A 17,314-nucleotide genomic window follows, 5' to 3' on the forward strand; every position below is an offset into this window, starting at 1 on the left:
ATCAGATGCCCCATTCCCATTAAATGTCTCAAAAAACAAGGACCCTCGACAAAGCCATCGCGATCCGACAATAACGACACAATTCAGTTCAACGGGTCAATCATACCCAACACTCGCCCTCACGCCGAGGCCCTGCACCCGAGACATGACATCCACGTGCCGAAATGACGCGGCACCCGCCGTCTACATTATTTCCAACCTTCTGCTAGGTTAAAAGTCTAAAACCCCCAGGCCCAGACCGCCTGCTGCGGCGACAAATGGCATGCTCTAAGCACAGAGATTAGACTGCGTTGCGGTTGTGGTACAGTTTCGGCACGTTGCAGCCCGGTGGCTTGTCGTTTGCCGGGCACTGTAGAGACGAGCTGGTTAGACCTACCGTTTACAGCAACCACGACTAAGCCTGCATCAATCAGTAACATGTACTGCTGGATATATAGATAGGTTTGGGGACTATATGGCGACCAGGCAGACATATAATAAGCCATGAGCAGCAAGCATACTGTGTTTGGTACCCTACACACACAAAAAAGGGTGCAGAATTGCATGAAATTAGGGGATATGGTATGGCAGACCTCTGTACTCTGCAGCAAGGCAAGTGCACAGAGCCTGCAGTACAGCTCACCTAACTCAAGGCCAGCAAGCACATGAACAAGATCAGAGACCCACCATCACAACTAAGCAGACATACAAATAAGCCGGCAACAGTGAATGGCATCTCGTTCAAATACTGTGCTTGTCACCCTACAAACAAAGTACCAACGACGATCGAGGGCGCACATTGCAGAGTTACATCGAAGAAAATGACAGGATGGGCCTTTGTTTCTGTTATTGCTAGCAACAAGGCAAGCACACAGTCCTGGATGGCGTCGATTTCGATGTCGATGGAGAAGGGAATGACTGCAGCCGAGACAAGCTGAAGAACAATCTTCATCGCAGTGTAGGTCACATAACCCAGGACAAGGTCAGATAAGAATATATAAACGAGCAGCGCATTGTTGTCTGTTCTACCCGACTTGTGATAAGAATGTATATAAACGAGAAGCTGAGGGTTCTAATGATAACATTTCCCCACAAAATGAACAAGCTCATGACGATGATGGCGGGGGCGGTGATGGAGGCGGCGTCGATGGTCCCCTTGGCTCATTGCCTTGCTGGTGATCCTTCCCAGCAACTTTCTCATCCAAGACATCCTTCAGCCCTTCCTGATAGGTCTCCACATAGTTCTTCACCGCACTCGTGTAGGTAGACGCGCGGGTCATGTATATGCGCCGCAGCGCAGGCTTCAGCGTCTCCGCCCCGCCTTTTGCTGCCACTGCGAGATCCTCAAGCAGACTAGGCTCGCTCGTAGTTTTCCCCTCCTTGGCCTTGCTGCTGTTAGAGTCAGACTCCTCTTTGACCTTCTTGTAATCATTTGGCCTGAGCTCGGGACCGATGTCCCTGACCCAGGAAGCCCCGTAGAGCCTGGTTGCCTCCTTGAGGATGCACCATTTCTCTTTCAGCGTGAGCTTAGGACGCCTCTTGGTGCCCGGAGGGTCTGGCAGAGAAGATGGGAAGGCGATCTCTTTAAGATCATACCTCACATAATCATACAACTTCCTGCAGACAACTCTGAACTTCATGCTACTTGATTGCTCCTACAGCAACCTCCTTATGGGGATCGACGATCAATTAACCTGCACAGCTGTAAGAAGTAAGAGCATAGCTTGTTATACCTTTCAATTTTTTTTCTCTCCAACATTTTGGATTAGGAATATCAAAGAAAAGACAATAAGACAGGACACAGTGAAGTTGCTGCAAATGGTAAGACTGAACAAAGGATGCGATGTGGCAGGAAATATTTTGGAAACCATGCGCGAGTTTAAAGTAATTAACTGGATGTCCTGTGAACAACAAAGCACCCATTCGGTGTGTCCATCACAGAGGCACTTTATCAAACACCTTCCCTACATAAGGAAAGTAAAGACAGCCCACGGATTTAGCTAAGCATTAAGCAAGCAAACCATTCATCAGATTATAAGTTCAGCTAGAATGGACGCTCTCTTATACAGAAGATCACAAACCCATACCACGTGAATACAAATCAATACTGCATGAAACAATCAGACTGGAAGTGTAGGCTCAGTTTCCGGACAGAGAAATAAACTAACTGCTCGGGAAGTAAGCCTAGAAAGAAGGTCACCTCCTTGAGTTGAGTCCTAGAGGCACCGTCGGCCTCGGTGACATCCCCAGAGTCCAGAGTCGACGTCGAGAGAGTGGGAGGCGATTTGGCAGGAGGAGAGGAGCAGTGACGGTGAAGGTCATCTGAGCCTTTTCGGGGGAGTGGGATGGTATCAATCAGGGTGCAAGTGGGAGAGGGCTGACTAGCAGCCTAAGGGACCTCGCAAGCCCGACTCGACTTATGTAATTCTGTCCGGGCTCCTCCCCCGGCGGCCAGTTTTTTGGCCGTGCTGATTTTGCCATTTGTGAATATATGCACACTCTTCACTATCAATATACGACAGATTATTGACGTTGTTTGACTAGGAATTAATCAGCACCGTGGAACAAATAAAACTTGTTGAAGCAATGCACATCTGCTCTCACGGAAGCATTTGACCGAACACCTTGCCTTCATATCAGAGCATATCCTTCCTCTATGAAGCGTCTAACCAGAAACCTCGGCTTCACGAGGAAACGCGGCGAGGCTGGATAGCATGCACATGGCGGAAACTAGAGAGGCAACCGAGGAAGCGGGACTCGAACGTCGTCGAGCTCTAGATTTGCGGACGGGGTGAAGATCAGCTCGCGCGAGATGCAAACCTGGCCGTGGTGCGCCGAAGCGAGGATGGTCCGCGTTCCGGCGTCGTCACTGGGGAGGGGAAGGCCGAAGGAGGAGGAGGAGGCGCGGCGCCTTCTTTCTTCCAAGAGTCGGCGCGGAGAGGCGACGGCTGCGGCGCCGGCGAGGCTGGCGCGCGTTCCGGGCGGCGGGCTGTATTTGTTTTTTTTTTCCTTGGAAATGATTTGTAACTGGGCGCGCCGCTTACTACGTGGCTTAAATGGGCCGGGCCGCCCAACCTGGTTCTCCTCCTTTTTCCTTTTCTTTGCTCCCTGGGCGTGACACACTACTGTATTATCATCGGGTTTCTACGTTTTTCTTCTGTTTTTATTTTCTATAATTTCCTTTTTCCTTTCTCTATTTAGTTTTTTAATTCCAGAACACTTTTTAAAATACACTAATATTTTAAAATACAATAATATTTTAAAATAAGATAAAGCATAAGTAGTAGTTTACGAAAATTTAGCCAGTTGAGAATTTTTTATATACATGAACATTTTTTAATTCGAGGTCATTTTTTGAAAACACAAACATTTTCCTAAATTCGTGGACAGTTTCAGAATTTGAGGACATTTGTTTGCAAACAAGAACAATTTTAGAATTCATGAAAAAAAATTGTGGGCATTCTTTAAATAAAATCTACAAAAGAGGCTCCTACTGTAGAATTACAGAAGATCCCAGCGGACATGTTGTCCCAAGAGAAAGAGTCCTTGGACAAAAGAACGAACTATTCACGAACCCATAAAATTAAAAAGTGTCTAAAAATGTCTGAAGGAGGGATTAACCCTCAACGCAAGAATGGCGAGGGCTTCCTTAAAGAGGATTAGTCAATTATCATTGCAAGGAGGACTTCTCCTTGAAGTAGCAACGGTTCTTTTGATTCCAAATATTTCACGGCCCAAGGATCAATATCTCTTCGAATAGCTGTCGACGCCAACATTGAGCCGCATGTTCAATCATACCCTAGAGACCCAATTCATACTTTGATGGTATAACCCACGTCACCCCAAAAACAATCCAATCGTCTGGAACCAAGGGGTCAAGGTGCATCTAATCAACACAACTCAATGGATTAGTCAGGTTGGCACTAGCTTCCAAAGATAATCGCAAGAAGAACTAAGACTCAGGGGTATGTTTTGCATGAATTGGCAAATGGAGACATCCTCGGTGCACGCAAAAGAGAACAAATGATCGTATACCTCTTATAAAGGTTGATTTTCTTCACAAACATCTTTCCAGAGAAGCACATCGTCCTAGCATTATTGAAGCATGTGGACATCCCTGTGTATGTATCAATTAGAGAGAACGTGTCATGCCAACGAAAGGAACCACAAACGGGCATGGCATGGGACTACCTTCGGTGTAGTATTTATCCCAGATAAGCATCACTCCAGGAATGCCATGTTTGTGCATAAGTTTATGAATGAATTTGGAGCCTCATTTTGGACCTTGAGATCAACCACTCCGAGACCACCTTTTTCTTAGGGCAACACACCAAACTCCAAGAGGCTAAATAGTGGTTGCAGACCTCCCGATTAGCCACATTGTGCCACAAGCAGTGCCTACCCACCCGATCAAAGTGATCAATGAGTTTCAATAGCAGTTTCAACACACATATAGAGAAAGATGTCAAGCATGAAAGCACATAATTAATGAAATGAATATGACAACCATAAGTTAGCCAGAACGTCGCGCTCGGGAGTTGACGTTCAGTATTGTGAACAAGAGGCATAAGCTCGATGATCGTGTGGCCAGTGGTGCCAAGAGGAAGCCCGGGCTAAGTACATGCCATGCGAGTGGCGAGTGGTGCAAAAGTATATAACCAAGAAGTCTTCGTGTGCAGGTTGATCAATAGTGAGATTCGAAATACCTTCATGCCAAGCATTATTGATCAACGATTCAAGCAAGTCAGCTGTGAGGACAAACAATAGAGGAGAGAGGGGGTTATCCTTGCAAACTACTCATTTGCAATGAACTTCAATGCGTGGTACTCCACTGAGAAGAATAGCAGATGAACCAAATTCAAGGATCAATTGCATCCAATGAAGCCATATATCATCAAAACCACGATATTTCAAAATTTCCAAAATGGAGGAATGCTCGGTTGTATCGAAGGCTTTGTCAAAGTCTTATTGAAGTACCAGAATCTCCCTCCCAGATGTTTTGTGTTGATAAAATGCCCAAACTAGGCAATCTTGGATGGTACAAGGATGGCTCCATTTTATGATTGTTTTCCGAGGGTATTTTAGTCGGCTAAACCAGGGTTCTGTTGATTTTTTTTCTTTTTACTAATAATTGTTTGCCAAAAATATAAAACCCATGTTTCCTCTTTTTCAAGAGCAAACATTTTTAGAAGGAACAAGTGATGTATTTGGATAATAGAGGAGGAGATGGACGACTTTCCAATTGGAAAGCTCTTCATTTGGCGCAACCATCGAAGGAAATGACGTGTGGTACAAGCATCACCGCTCATACCGCTCCTCGTACCAGGTGGAGCCGCCTCCCCCTCATCTATACAAGAAACTTCCGTGTTGACAACATACAGAGAAGAACAACAGATTAACAACGGATCACGACCATGGCAGAGGGGAGAGATTCGGAGGAGAAATTACTTCACATAGAAACGTCTTGGCTCCCGCTACAACATGATCGTCCATTCCATCATCTACATCATAGTCGAAGAGAGAGAATCAAACTTGTAAGGTTGTTGTTTCTAGAGTCTATTCGTATTTTGATCTAGAGACTAAGATTTGTTTAATCATTCATCTATGTGTGTGGTTGTTTATCCTTCTCCCATGCGCAAGTAATTCCCCAGGCTAACTTGATTTAACAACCTATAAAAACCAAAGTAGGATGGCCAAAAACTATCAAAATGAAAAAAAGCCCATGTTTTGCAATGGAACTTCCAATGGTCATAACACACGGCACATGATCCGAGATAAGGCGGGTTAAAGGCTTGACCAACGTGTTAGGAAATATTGATGCTCATTTCCACAGATATCAAACACTAGTTGAGCTATTCGAGGAGAGGTTGTTCTTGCATGTTACTCTAGGTGTACTATGTACCCTTGAGAGGAATACCCAAAAGAGAAAGGCCATTGATCACATCATTAAACTTATAATATTGCCAACATTGCCCCTAGCAAGTTTCTGTTTTCCAGAGAACGCATGAAGTTGAAATCACCCATGACTGAGAGACCATTTCTTGCTCTCTTGAGCGTTGGGATACCTCCCAATTGTAAGGTTTGATGTAGCCTAACGACAAGAATTTCCCTTGATTGAGAACCAAGGTTTACCAAACCATTAGGAACTACTCTACGACACCTAATGATGGGTATCTGTTGATACTTCCATTTTGCATCATGTTTTCCTACTGTTATTTATAGTGTTTTTATGCATTCTAACACTTTGTGGAGTAATTCTAATGCCTTTTCTCTCATAATATGCAAGGTTTACACAAAGGGGGGAGATTGCCGGCAGTTGGAATTCTGGACCTGAAAAAGCTATGTCAGAGATACATATTCTGCACATCTCCAAATGAGCTGAAATTTTATGGAGAATTATTCTGGAATATATAAAAATATTGGAGTTAAGAAACACCAGAGGGGGCCACCCAGGTGCCCACTAGGCACCATGGCGCGTCTGCCCCCCTGGCGCGCCCTGGTGGGTAGTGGGGCCCCTGGCTCACTTCCGGCGCTCATCTTCTAGTACATAAGGTCATTTTCCCTAAAAACAATAAAGAGAGGACTTTCGGGACAGAGCGCCACCGTTTTGAGGCGGAATTTGGGCAGGAGCCCTTTTGCTCTTGGACGGAGTGATTCCACCGGGGATACTTCCCTCCGAGAGGAGGGAATCAAAGCTATCGTCATCACCAACAACCCTCTCATCATGGGAGGGCCAATCTCCATCAACATCTTCAACAACACCATCTCATCTCCAAACCTTAGTTCATCTCTTGTTCTCAATCTTTGTATCAAAACCTCATATTGGTACCTATGGGCACTACAGGAATCAGCTATTTGCCGTCTGCCACGGCGGACGGCAAAGGCACGAATGGCGGACGGCAAAGGTCTTTGCCGTCCACCACGGACGGCAAAAGTGGAGGGCAAAGAAAGGTCTGATAAAGAGCTACGTTGCCGTCTGCTTTTGGTGGCTGACGGCAAAGGGGCCTTTGCCATCAGCAGCGGACGTCAAAGAACACGGACGACAAAAATTTCGCTGTTAGTCCGTTAGGTGGCTAACGGCAGGACTTTGCCATCCGCCGCTGACGGCAAAATTTGTCCTGCCTTTGCTGTCTGCCACTGTAGGCAAACTGACTAAATGTGTCAGCTCCCAGGAAGCACAATTGGTTGCCACGTGCCTTATTTGCCGTCCACGGCTGTTGGCAAAGTTCCCATTGCCGTCGGTGGCGGACGGCAAAGAGCCTGCATATTGGCTCTTTTTTTTCTATTTTTTTCCTGCATATTGGCTCTTTATATGGAGAAGGATCGTGTGATTCTTGTGTGGAGTTACGCTGCACCAAAGATCATTTCCAATGTTTCATTAGCATGATGACACTCAAATGTTAAGACTAGCAAGTAACGTCCATTCAAATTAAACTCACCGTGGTCTCAGGAGCAATCTCTGGATCAATGGCTATGGAGCCACGGGACCTCCCGCCACCAGATATCATCACCTGCTCTGGATCAATGGGAATCTGGCTCGGGTTAAACTCCTCCCCTTTCCTCGCCTTCCCCTTGACTTGCTTGTAAGAGGCAGTGTGGGCCATGGCATACAGGTCGTACCCCGCTGGCACCTTATCCGGCTTATTGTAGCATGCCTGAAAGAGAGAAACAAAGTAAATTAGTAATTAAAGGGCTCAAGCTAGCATGATGACTGAATTGCATTAATCATGAAGCAAACCACATACCCAGTTCCGCCCGAACTGATATAAGCTGGAGCTACCTTGATGGTGTGGCACACCTTCAATTTGGGCACGTTTGTCCTTGGCCTTACTCGGCTCCCCTTCCATCTTTCAACACCTGCCATGACAAAGAGTAAACGAAATTAGTACAACATAAAAAAAATACCGACATGAATAATAATATGTATATCACTAAGTGTATCATCATCAAGTACAACATAAAAAAGTTGAACACCTGACACTACTAATAATCTCGATCAGTATCATCAATAAATGCATAATCATCATCATCACTATAATCAATGACGGGCTCATAGGGTTCAGTGGCATCAACATGTGGAAGGCCACCTTTACGTAATCGGTCAAGCATTGACAGGTCATCCGCAGCAGTAACCTCTTCTTGTTCCGGCTCTTCTTGTTCCTCCTCTGGGGTGATGTGGGATTCACTGTCGCTGTCTACTTCAATGTTTTGGGGTGAAGTATACCGATTCTTGAAACGTGTAACGCCCCGGATTCGATGCGCCAGGTGTCTTCCAGTTATTCGCCGTCCTTGCCATGTCATGTGCTTGCGTGTTACATTTTGCCATGTCATCATCTGCATTTCATATCATGTCATCATGTGCATCACTTTGGCATACGTGTTCGTCTCATGCATCCGAGCATTTTCCCCGTTGTCCGTTTTTCCATCCGGCACTCCCATGTTCCCCGGCGCCCCCTTTTGCCTCTTTTCATGTGCGGGTGTTAAACTTTCTCGGAATGGACCGTGGTTTGCGAAGCGGCCTTAGTACACCACCGGTAGACCGCCTATCAAGTTTCGTTCCATTTGGAGGTCGTTTGATGCTCCAACGGTTAACCGGGTAACTGTAAAGCCCTTTTTGTCTTGCAGCCCAACACCCCTTCAAAGTTGCCCAATAACCCATCCAAACCCCCACCATGCTCTCGGTCGTTCGATCACGATCGTGTGGGCGAAAACCGCACCCCATTTGGACACTCCTAGCTCCTTCTACCTATAAATAGATCCTCCCCGTCCAAATCCTGGGTCCAAACCCTAAACTCCTCCCTCCGCGCCGCCGGACATGTCCGCCGACGGCCGGACACGTCCAACCTCCACCTCACCCCGGCGAATCAGGCGTCGCCACGTCACCCCGCCGCCGCCCGCAGCCAATCCGGCTTCACCACCTCGCCACGCGCCACCTCACCCGCGCCTCTCCCTCCGCCGCGGCCCGCTCAGGCCCGCATGGGGCCTGCCCGAGCCCATCCGGGGCCTGAGCGCCACTCGCGCGCCGCCGCCTTCGCCTTGCCGCCGGCGTGTTCCGCCACCGCCTCGCCGGTGCGCCTCCGCACCCAAGCTCCCTCCGCCGGCCATCTCCGTCGCTGCCCTCCGCCGCCTCCGCCGGCGTCCTGCCCCGCCGCCGGCCCCATCGGCCTCGAGCGCCGCAGGCCCCGCGACGCCTCGCCCGTCTCCCGCACGCCGCCGCGCGGCTCTACCCGCCGGCGCCGCCATCGCCACGGCGCCGCGCCGCCCTTGCCGGCGCTGCCGCGTCCTGCGCCTTCAGCCGCCTGAAGCTCGCCGCCCGGAGCCCTGCGCCTCCGACATCCTCCCGCTCGCGCTCCGGCCTCTTCCTCGCCGCCGGCGACCGTCTCCGGCCAACTCCGGCGAGGTCCTCCGGATCGGGATCAGATCCACCCGTTCGCCGAACCAAACGCTCCCCCGTGCCCGGATCCGCTCCGTCCCGGGATCTCCTCGTCCCGGGTTGACTTTTTGCGATGGTATATTTCTGCTAAGTCCCGATTCCCTGCAGTATTTTCATGCCCTGTTCAACATGCCATAACTCTTTGACCGTAGCTCTGTTTTGCATGCATATTATATCAAAATGTTCATTGAGTGATGATATTCATTTAGTTCCATTGTGCCATGTTTGTTTGAGGCCATCTTGATGCCCTAATCATCGTTGAAAGAGTGCTATATGATGTTATCTGCTGTCTGTTAACATAACTTGTTGTTTTGTCTTTTTCGTTGCATTTTGTGTGTGCCTCCTATGAACTTGAGCCCTACATGTGTGTTGAATTATGTCATGCCTTATTCACAGTGGTGCCATCCTTATATTTTTGTGGGTCTTGTAGTGAGTGCATCGAGCTTGTTAAGTAGGGTACTTGTTGTTACTATTTTGCTAGTCTGAATCTGTTATATTGTGATGCTATGTAAACCTGCTGCTACAAGTCATTCTATGCATAATCTGGAGATGTTCACTGAAGATGTTTTGTTTAACATGTCATGCTCTATCCATCCATGCCCCTGGTTGCATATATAGCCTGCTGTATCTTGTTGTAATCTTGCTCTCAAGTTGCTAAATAATGTTGCTGTCAGCCTATTAACATTAAGTGCAAAGTTGCCATGTTTGTTGTTAGTGATCCATGCACCCTATGAACCTTATCTTGTCATGCTTAGCTTGATAAACATGTATTCTTACGATTGGTTGCCTTGTGATGCCATGTATTGCTCTGTGGTGAGTGGTACAAGCTCACCAACATGCCTAGTTATTGTTGTTCCTGCCATGTCTGAATCTGTCATATCATTTGCCATGTTTACATGGGTGCCATCATATTTTCTGTGCCCTTTTGGCTCATGGTCAGGAAGGGACATTTGTTCTATGAGTTTAGTAGATTCATGCCATGCCTTTGTTTGCCATGTTAAGTTCCTGTAACATGTTGAATGATAGCTCTAAACATTGCAACCTGATGTTATTTTCTGCCAAGTCTGAAACTGTTATTATTTGCAATCTTGCCATGTCCGTTTGAGCATGTTCTAGTGATTTCTGGAGATAGCTCGGTGTTCATGTTTTGTTGTGATTTACCTGTAGATCATGCCCATGCCTTTTGTTCTTATGTTGAGGTGCTGTAACATATTGTTTTGATGCTTCCTAGATGCATAGTTGCTGTTTTGGACAGCTTGTCCTTTAAACTGGTATAGAGTGTGTGTGTTGAACCGTTGCCCCGTTTTGAGTGTGCTCTATATGAAACTTGCTTAGAATTGCATGTAGATTCTTATTATCATGTTGCATCCTTGTTTTGAGGTGTTTGCTTGATGTTTGTATGTATTTTGCATCAATGCCATGTTTAACTTGTTTTGCTCATATCTTCTAGGCCGTAGCTCCGAACTAAATGAACTTTATATGTAACTTGACTAGAATTTCGTGTAGATCCTCTTGGTGCTCTTTAACTTGCTGTTTAACAACTTCAATTTAATGTTTGTTCAGATCTGGACCAACTTTGAAACTTGCATATGAGGGCTTACCGGAATTGTTATATGTTGTTTCCGGCCTCATTTAAACTTGCTTTGATGTGTTGCTCTTATATGCATCATCTCTTGCCATGAGTAGTCTCATCTACCTTTGTCATGCATCATGCTTGGTTGTGCATCATGTCATGTATATGTGTGGTGTGTTTACTATGTTGTGTGCTTCTTCTCGATAGTTCCCGTTTCGTTGCGATCGTGAGGATTCGTTCATCTACGCTTGGTTCGTCTTCGTGGCTTCATCTTCTTCATGGACTCGTTCATCTTCCTAGAGGGATTTCAGACAAGATGACCGCTACCCTGGATCTCACTACTATCATTGCTATGCTAATTGCTTCGTTCTATTGCTATGCTGCGCTACCTATCACTTGCTCTTCAAGCCTCCCAAATTGCCATGAACCTCTAACCTTTGTCACCCTTCCTAGCAAACCATTGCTTGGCTACATTACCGCTTTGCTCGGCCCCTCTTATAGCGTTGTTAGTTGCAGGTGAAGTTGAAGATTGCTCCATGGTGGACAGGATTATGTTGGGATATCATAATATCTCTTATATTATTAATGCATATATATATTTGGTAAAGGGTGGAAGGCTCGGCCTTATGCCTGGTGTTTTGTTCCACTCTTGCCTCCCTAGTTTCCGTCATACCAGTGTTATGTTCCCGGATTTTGCATTCCTTATGCTGTTGGGTGATTTATGGGACCCCCTTGACAGTTTGCTTTGAATAAAACTCCTCCAGCAACGCCCAACCTTGGTTTTACCATTTGCCTCACCTAGCCCTTTCCCCTTGGGTTTCCGGAGCCCGAGGGTCATCTTTATTTTACCCCCCCGGGCCAGTGCTCCTCCGAGTGTTGGTCCAAACTAGAGCACCGTGCGGGACCATTCCCTGGCAACTTGGATTACGTCGGTACCTATACGCTTAGGTTATCCGGTGTGCCCTAAGAACGAGATATGTGCAGCTCCTATCGGGATTTGTCGGCACAGCGGGTGGTCTTGCTGGACTTGTTTTACCATTGTTGAAATGTCTTGTAAACCAGGATTTCGAGATTGATCGGGTCTTCCTGGGAGAAGGTATATCCCTCGTTGATCATGAGAGCTTATCATGGGCTAAGTTGGGACACCTGTCGGTGTCAAAACCAGCGGATCTCATGTAGGGGGTCCCGAACTGTGCATCTAGGCGGATGGTAACAGGAGACAAGGGACACGATGTTTTTACCCAGGTTCGGGCCCTCTCGGTGGAGGTAAAACCCTACTCCTGCTTGATTAATATTGATGATATGGGTAGTACAAGAGTTGATCTACCACGAGATCAGAGAGGCTAAACCCTAGAATCTAGCCTATGGTATGATTGTTGTTCATCCTACGGACTAAAACTCTCCGGTTTATATAGACACCGGAGAGGGCTAGGGTTACACAGAGTCGGTTACAATGGGAGGAGATCTTCATATCGTATCGCCAAGCTTGCCTTCCACGCCAAGGAAAGTCCCTATCCGGACATGGGACAAAGTCTTCAATCTTGTATCTTCATAGTCCGGGAGTCCGGCCAAAGGTCATAGTCCGGCCATCCGGACACCCCCTAATCCAGGACTCCCTCAGTAGCCCCTGAACCTGGATTCAATGACGACGAGTTCGGCGCACAAATTTTCTTCGGCATTGCAAGGCGGGTTCCTCCTCCGAATACTTCATAGAAGAGGTTGAACACAAGGATAGTGTCCGGCTCTGCAAAAATAAGTTCCACATACCACCGTAGAGAGAATAATTTCCGCACAAATCTAATCTGCTGACGTATTCCGCAGCGTGACATCATGCCACGGTCAAGCCTTTATTCGAATCGTTTTACTGTTCCACCTCAGCGTGTTTAGCGAGGCTATTTCCTTGGCACGTCTTGTCGAAGCATAGATCGTGTCCCCTTATTCCGGGATTCTCATCAATACGGGCGTGGGTAACCCAACCGCGCCATTAACCGTGGCGCTTGGGGGATAAGCGAGTTTTATTAGGCCAGTGGGGGCTCGTAGTTTCGGCCGCCCATATAAGGGGATAAGATTCTACCCTTTCCATTTACGCCTTCTTCCTCCTTTGCCTATCCGTCCCTGCGTACTCGAGCTCCAACGCCCAAGCCCGCACTTCCCACCTCAACCTTCTCCAATCATGTCCAGAGCGGGAGGTAGATGGATGGCCTCCTCCGTCATGGAGGGGCAAATCAAAAAGTTGAGGCAGGCCGGATACTTGTCTGACGACATCACACACCGGCTTCCAGATGAGGGGCAACTCATCCCCACCCCTAGGCCCCATGAGAGGGTTGTATTTCTTCCCCATTTCCTCCGTGGACTGGGCTTTCCTCTTCACCCGTTCGTCCGGGGGCTCATGTTCTACTACGGCCTGGACTTCCACGATCTGGCCCCGAACTTCGTCCTCAACATCTCGGCGTTTATCATCGTGTGCGAGGCCTTCCTCCATATCCAGCCTCATTTTGGCCTATGGCTGAAGATCTTTAGCGTCAAGCCGAAGGTTGTGGGCGGCCGCCAAGCGGAGTGCGGAGGCGCCATGGTGGGCAAGATAGCCAACGTTACATGGCTCGAGGGTGCCTTCGTAGAGACCATCAAAGGGTGGCAATCGGGGTGGTTCTATATCACCGAGCCGCGTGACCCTGAGTAGGCAGCGGCCCCCGAATTCCGATCTGGCATCCCCACGCGGCTCACATCTTGGAAAGAGACGGGCCTGTCGTGGGGTAATTCGGCAGAAGTGACCGGACTTCAAACTTGCATCAAGGAGCTGATCGGCAGGAAGGTTAAACTTGTCACCGTGGTCCAGGTCATGCTCTCCCGCCGGATTCTCCCGTGTCAACGATGGGCTTTCAATTTGTGGGAGTTCGACCCGGCCCAGCACCAGACTCTGTCCCAGCTCTTCGACACAAAGCACGAGGATGCCTAGAAGGTGCTATTCAAGAGCTCCGAGGTCTCCCCTCCCGTCACCGAGGATCGCTGATTCTGCGCCAAGCGCCAAGCCAGCGCGGTGAGCTTAATTTTTCCATTTCGGGGTATTTTGTTTCACATAGTTTGACTCTATGCGGGATCTAAACTCCCTTACCTTTGACAGGACTGCCTGAAGAAGTCCGGGCAGGTCAACTGTCCGGCTCCTTTGCCCGAAGACCCAGCGGATGCTCATCTAACCAAGTTGCTGGTTCCGGCACCTCACGTGGTGCCGGAGAAGAAGGCCAAGAAGAAGACCACGGGGACTCGAAAGAGCTCCCGGCTCTTGGTGGTGTCGGATTCATCGCCCGACAACCCCGAGGCACCCTCCGCCTCTAAAGACGAGGAGGAGGAAGAAGAAGCCTCTTCCCCTCCAATGGGGGGGAGGAAAGAAAAGGAAGGCCGCCCCAACTGGGGAGGCCGGAGGGTCCAAGAAGGGGAAGACCCTTCTGCCGGACTACGCCTCCGATGTCGAAGACGGCGGGGAGGAATGGCCGTCCAGGGTCAAGCCCCTGGAAAAATCGTAAGTGTCCGGTTACCCGAATGACTTACGGCGCTCCTCTAGTATTCGGTAATTTCTAACCTCGAATTTAATTATGCAGTCCGCCCAGAGCTCAGCTCGGCGATTCGTCGAGCGGCTCCCTGAATTCATCGGATGTGAACAACGCTTCACTTCCGACGGCCTCCCCCCCTCTCCCTGCGGGCGACGCCGAGGTGGGGTCCCGAAGGGGATCGAACCAGGAGGAGGTGGTCCTGGAGGCGCCTCAAGGCGACCTCCCGGACTCCAGGCCCAAAGGGGGTAAAGCCCAAAGGGATCTAAGTCCTGCCCCGGGCCGGACACTGCTCCAGAACCATCAATGGTTCCAGAGTCTGACAGGCGGCGCCTTCATAAGTAGGGCAAGCCTACGATGCCGGTGACCTCCGTCCACCCGGAGGCACCGGACAATTTGCAGGAGGTGCTTAACGGCGCCTCCATCGACGAGGAACACCGCACTGTTATGAGTGTGGTGATTCAAAAGGTTCAGTCCGCAAAGAGCGGGCTGACAGAAGCTTGTACAAGTCTGTTAACAGGCTTTGAGGTATGTGTTCGAAACATATAAAAATGTTTACCGCATAGACAGTAGCCCCTGATGCTCGGTTCGGCGTTCGGAAAGAAGAGCTGAGCTGAGGATCTAAAAAGATATATGCAGAAGTCTAACATAAATGTGTCAATATGGGAATGTAGGCTGCGCTGCTGACCTCTGCCGCACTGACTGTGGAGGTCAAGGCATTGAAGGAGAGCCTCGATCGGTCCGAAAACGAGCTCAGCCGTGCCAAGAAATAGCTCGAGGACAAGGAGGGTATGTAGTACCGCATGTAAATGTATATAGAAATACTTGGTTGCAAATAATGACAGGACGAACGTAAATGTTGCAGGGGCCACGACCGAGGTGGCGACCCTGAAGGAGGCGGTCTCCAAGGCCAAAAATAGTGGGGCCTTGGAGCGCACCGAGCAAGAGAAGCAGGAGGCGCGGGTGGCGGAGGTGCAGCAAGAGCTCCAGACTCTCTTGGAAAAACACGAGAGTTTGGAGCGTGACTCGAAGACTCGAGAGTCCGAGCTCGCCTTGGCTCTTGAGAGTGCCAGAACCGCTAAGGCCGAAGCCCAGAAGGCCCTCCAGGAGATCGAGGCGATGAAGAAGATAGCGGCGGGTATGGCATTCTTTATGCAAAGCAAGAATATAAAAGTAAATTATCTGTTACTTACCCGGATCCGGAGCTCTCCAGGAGCGTTCGCCGATCTGCCCCGTAGTATGTCTGATGCTGCCGCGTTCTACCGAGCCGAGGAGGGGAGCTCGACGGAAAAGGTACTGAGGCCGAACATTCGGTGCCCCTGAGCGACCAGCTGAAGCAGCTGGTCGAGCTCCACAAGGTGGCCGAACAGGCCATGAAGGGCCTCATAGTTCGGCTGTGGCCTAGTGAGTCCATGCCTGGGAGCTACTTCGGTCTGGTGCGGTGGCTGGTGGGCGTGTGTCCATGGATTGAAGTCATCAAGTGCTCCGTCTGTATTGAAGGTGCCCGTCGGTCCCTTGCCCGTGCTAAAGTGCACTGGGGCAAGCTAGACGCGGAGAAGCTTTTGAAGGACGTGCCACCGCCGGGCAAGGAGTATCGCACGCCCGAGATGTATTATAAGGGCGTCCTGAAGGGTACCCGCCTTATAGCGGATGAGTGCTCGAAAGATTTAATTTTTGAGTAGACTCGCATTTGTTATCCTGTACACTGAAAACATTGTTCATGTGTGTTAAGCAACGCTTGTTAATTTAAAATATTGCCTTCTGTGCGGCCGTTTATCAAATCTGAGAGATGCAAGTCGTCGGCTTCTACCCCCATGCCACGAGTGCTGGGGTGTTCGGGATAAACCTGAGCGCTCTTGTTCCCATTCTTGGGTCCATCTAGGGAGGCGCTCAGCACAACGAACCAGGCCATCGGACTTATAATGCTTTATCACTCTCACTTAGCCACAGAATTCTATAATTTTAAATTTCGGTGAAGCCCCTAGAATTCGGAAGACCGAGTTCGGGGCGCTATCCACGCCTTGGCCAGATAAATCCGGCTCCTCGCTCTAAGCGGCATAAGTCTTTAAGGACTCGAAAAACCTCGCGAACAGCGACCGGTCTCTCGCAATATCATGACGGTCAGTTTTAGCTTTCTCTAATGAGGTGTTAACCCAGCTCAACTGGGGCACAATCGCAGTAGTTCTCCCAGCGCTACCTTAGCCAACATTGCGGAATGTAAGGTACCAAAACATGGGAGCCAGGCAAACCCAACTATTGACCCAAGACATGATTCGGAGCCAATGCATATAATGCTATAAGTTCAGGGTGCCGCACTCAGGAGAGTGTTCGGTCTTCTCACACCATGTTATGGGGTACCTAAGCCCCTGGTGTATTGGCCGTACCAAAGTGACGGTTGCGTAATGTCATGACTGAACATATATGTATAAAAAATAGATGAATACAATAAAAGATAAGAGCTATGTCTTGTTGTATTAAAAGGGCTGCTAGGAAGATACAAATAGTGCGATAAGCAAGAGATGGGGTTATTTGACATGTCCCCCTCCAGGGGCAAGCTGTGGGTCTTTAAGTAAAAACAGGTATTTAACTCGTTATAGAGACCACCTGGACATTCGACGCAGCTTGTTTGCGCCCTGGCTGTTGCATCATGTGTTCGACGAGTGTATTGCCGGATAGGCCTTCCGGATAGTTGGGTCCTGAAAGTATATAAAAAGAAAACGGCGGAATAGGGAGCCCCTAAGTGCGGTGGAGCCGCATTCTAGGCATGCCGTAGTTGTGCCCCTC

At 48.8% G+C, this 17,314-nt stretch overlaps 1 protein-coding gene across 2 annotated transcripts; it reads right to left on the bottom strand.

Annotated features, from left to right (window-relative positions):
* Positions 1-691: 691 nt before the first annotated feature.
* Positions 692-2,963, bottom strand: LOC119317302. Of its 2 annotated transcripts, none has more exons than XM_037591742.1 (2): positions 2,800-2,963; positions 692-1,673 (listed from the first exon to the last, which is right to left on the bottom strand). In XM_037591742.1, the coding sequence occupies exon 2, from the start codon at positions 1,617-1,619 to the stop codon at positions 1,086-1,088; it is 534 nt and encodes a 177-aa protein (XP_037447639.1). In that variant the 5' UTR covers positions 1,620-1,673; positions 2,800-2,963; the 3' UTR covers positions 692-1,085. The 2 variants fall into 2 exon arrangements, with proteins under 2 accessions (XP_037447639.1, XP_037447631.1); XM_037591734.1 differs by having other exon boundaries at positions 692-1,681.
* Positions 2,964-17,314: the final 14,351 nt, after the last annotated feature.

The sequence above is a fragment of the Triticum dicoccoides genome, chromosome 1B (assembly GCF_002162155.2).
Source record: "Triticum dicoccoides isolate Atlit2015 ecotype Zavitan chromosome 1B, WEW_v2.0, whole genome shotgun sequence".
Lineage (NCBI taxonomy): Eukaryota > Viridiplantae > Streptophyta > Magnoliopsida > Poales > Poaceae > Triticum > Triticum dicoccoides.

Bases quoted from the DNA above. Each gene is read 5' to 3' on its own strand.
- LOC119317302 (XM_037591742.1), bottom strand. From the start codon at position 1,619: ATGAAGTTCAGAGTTGTCTGCAGGAAGTTGTATGATTATGTGAGGTAT.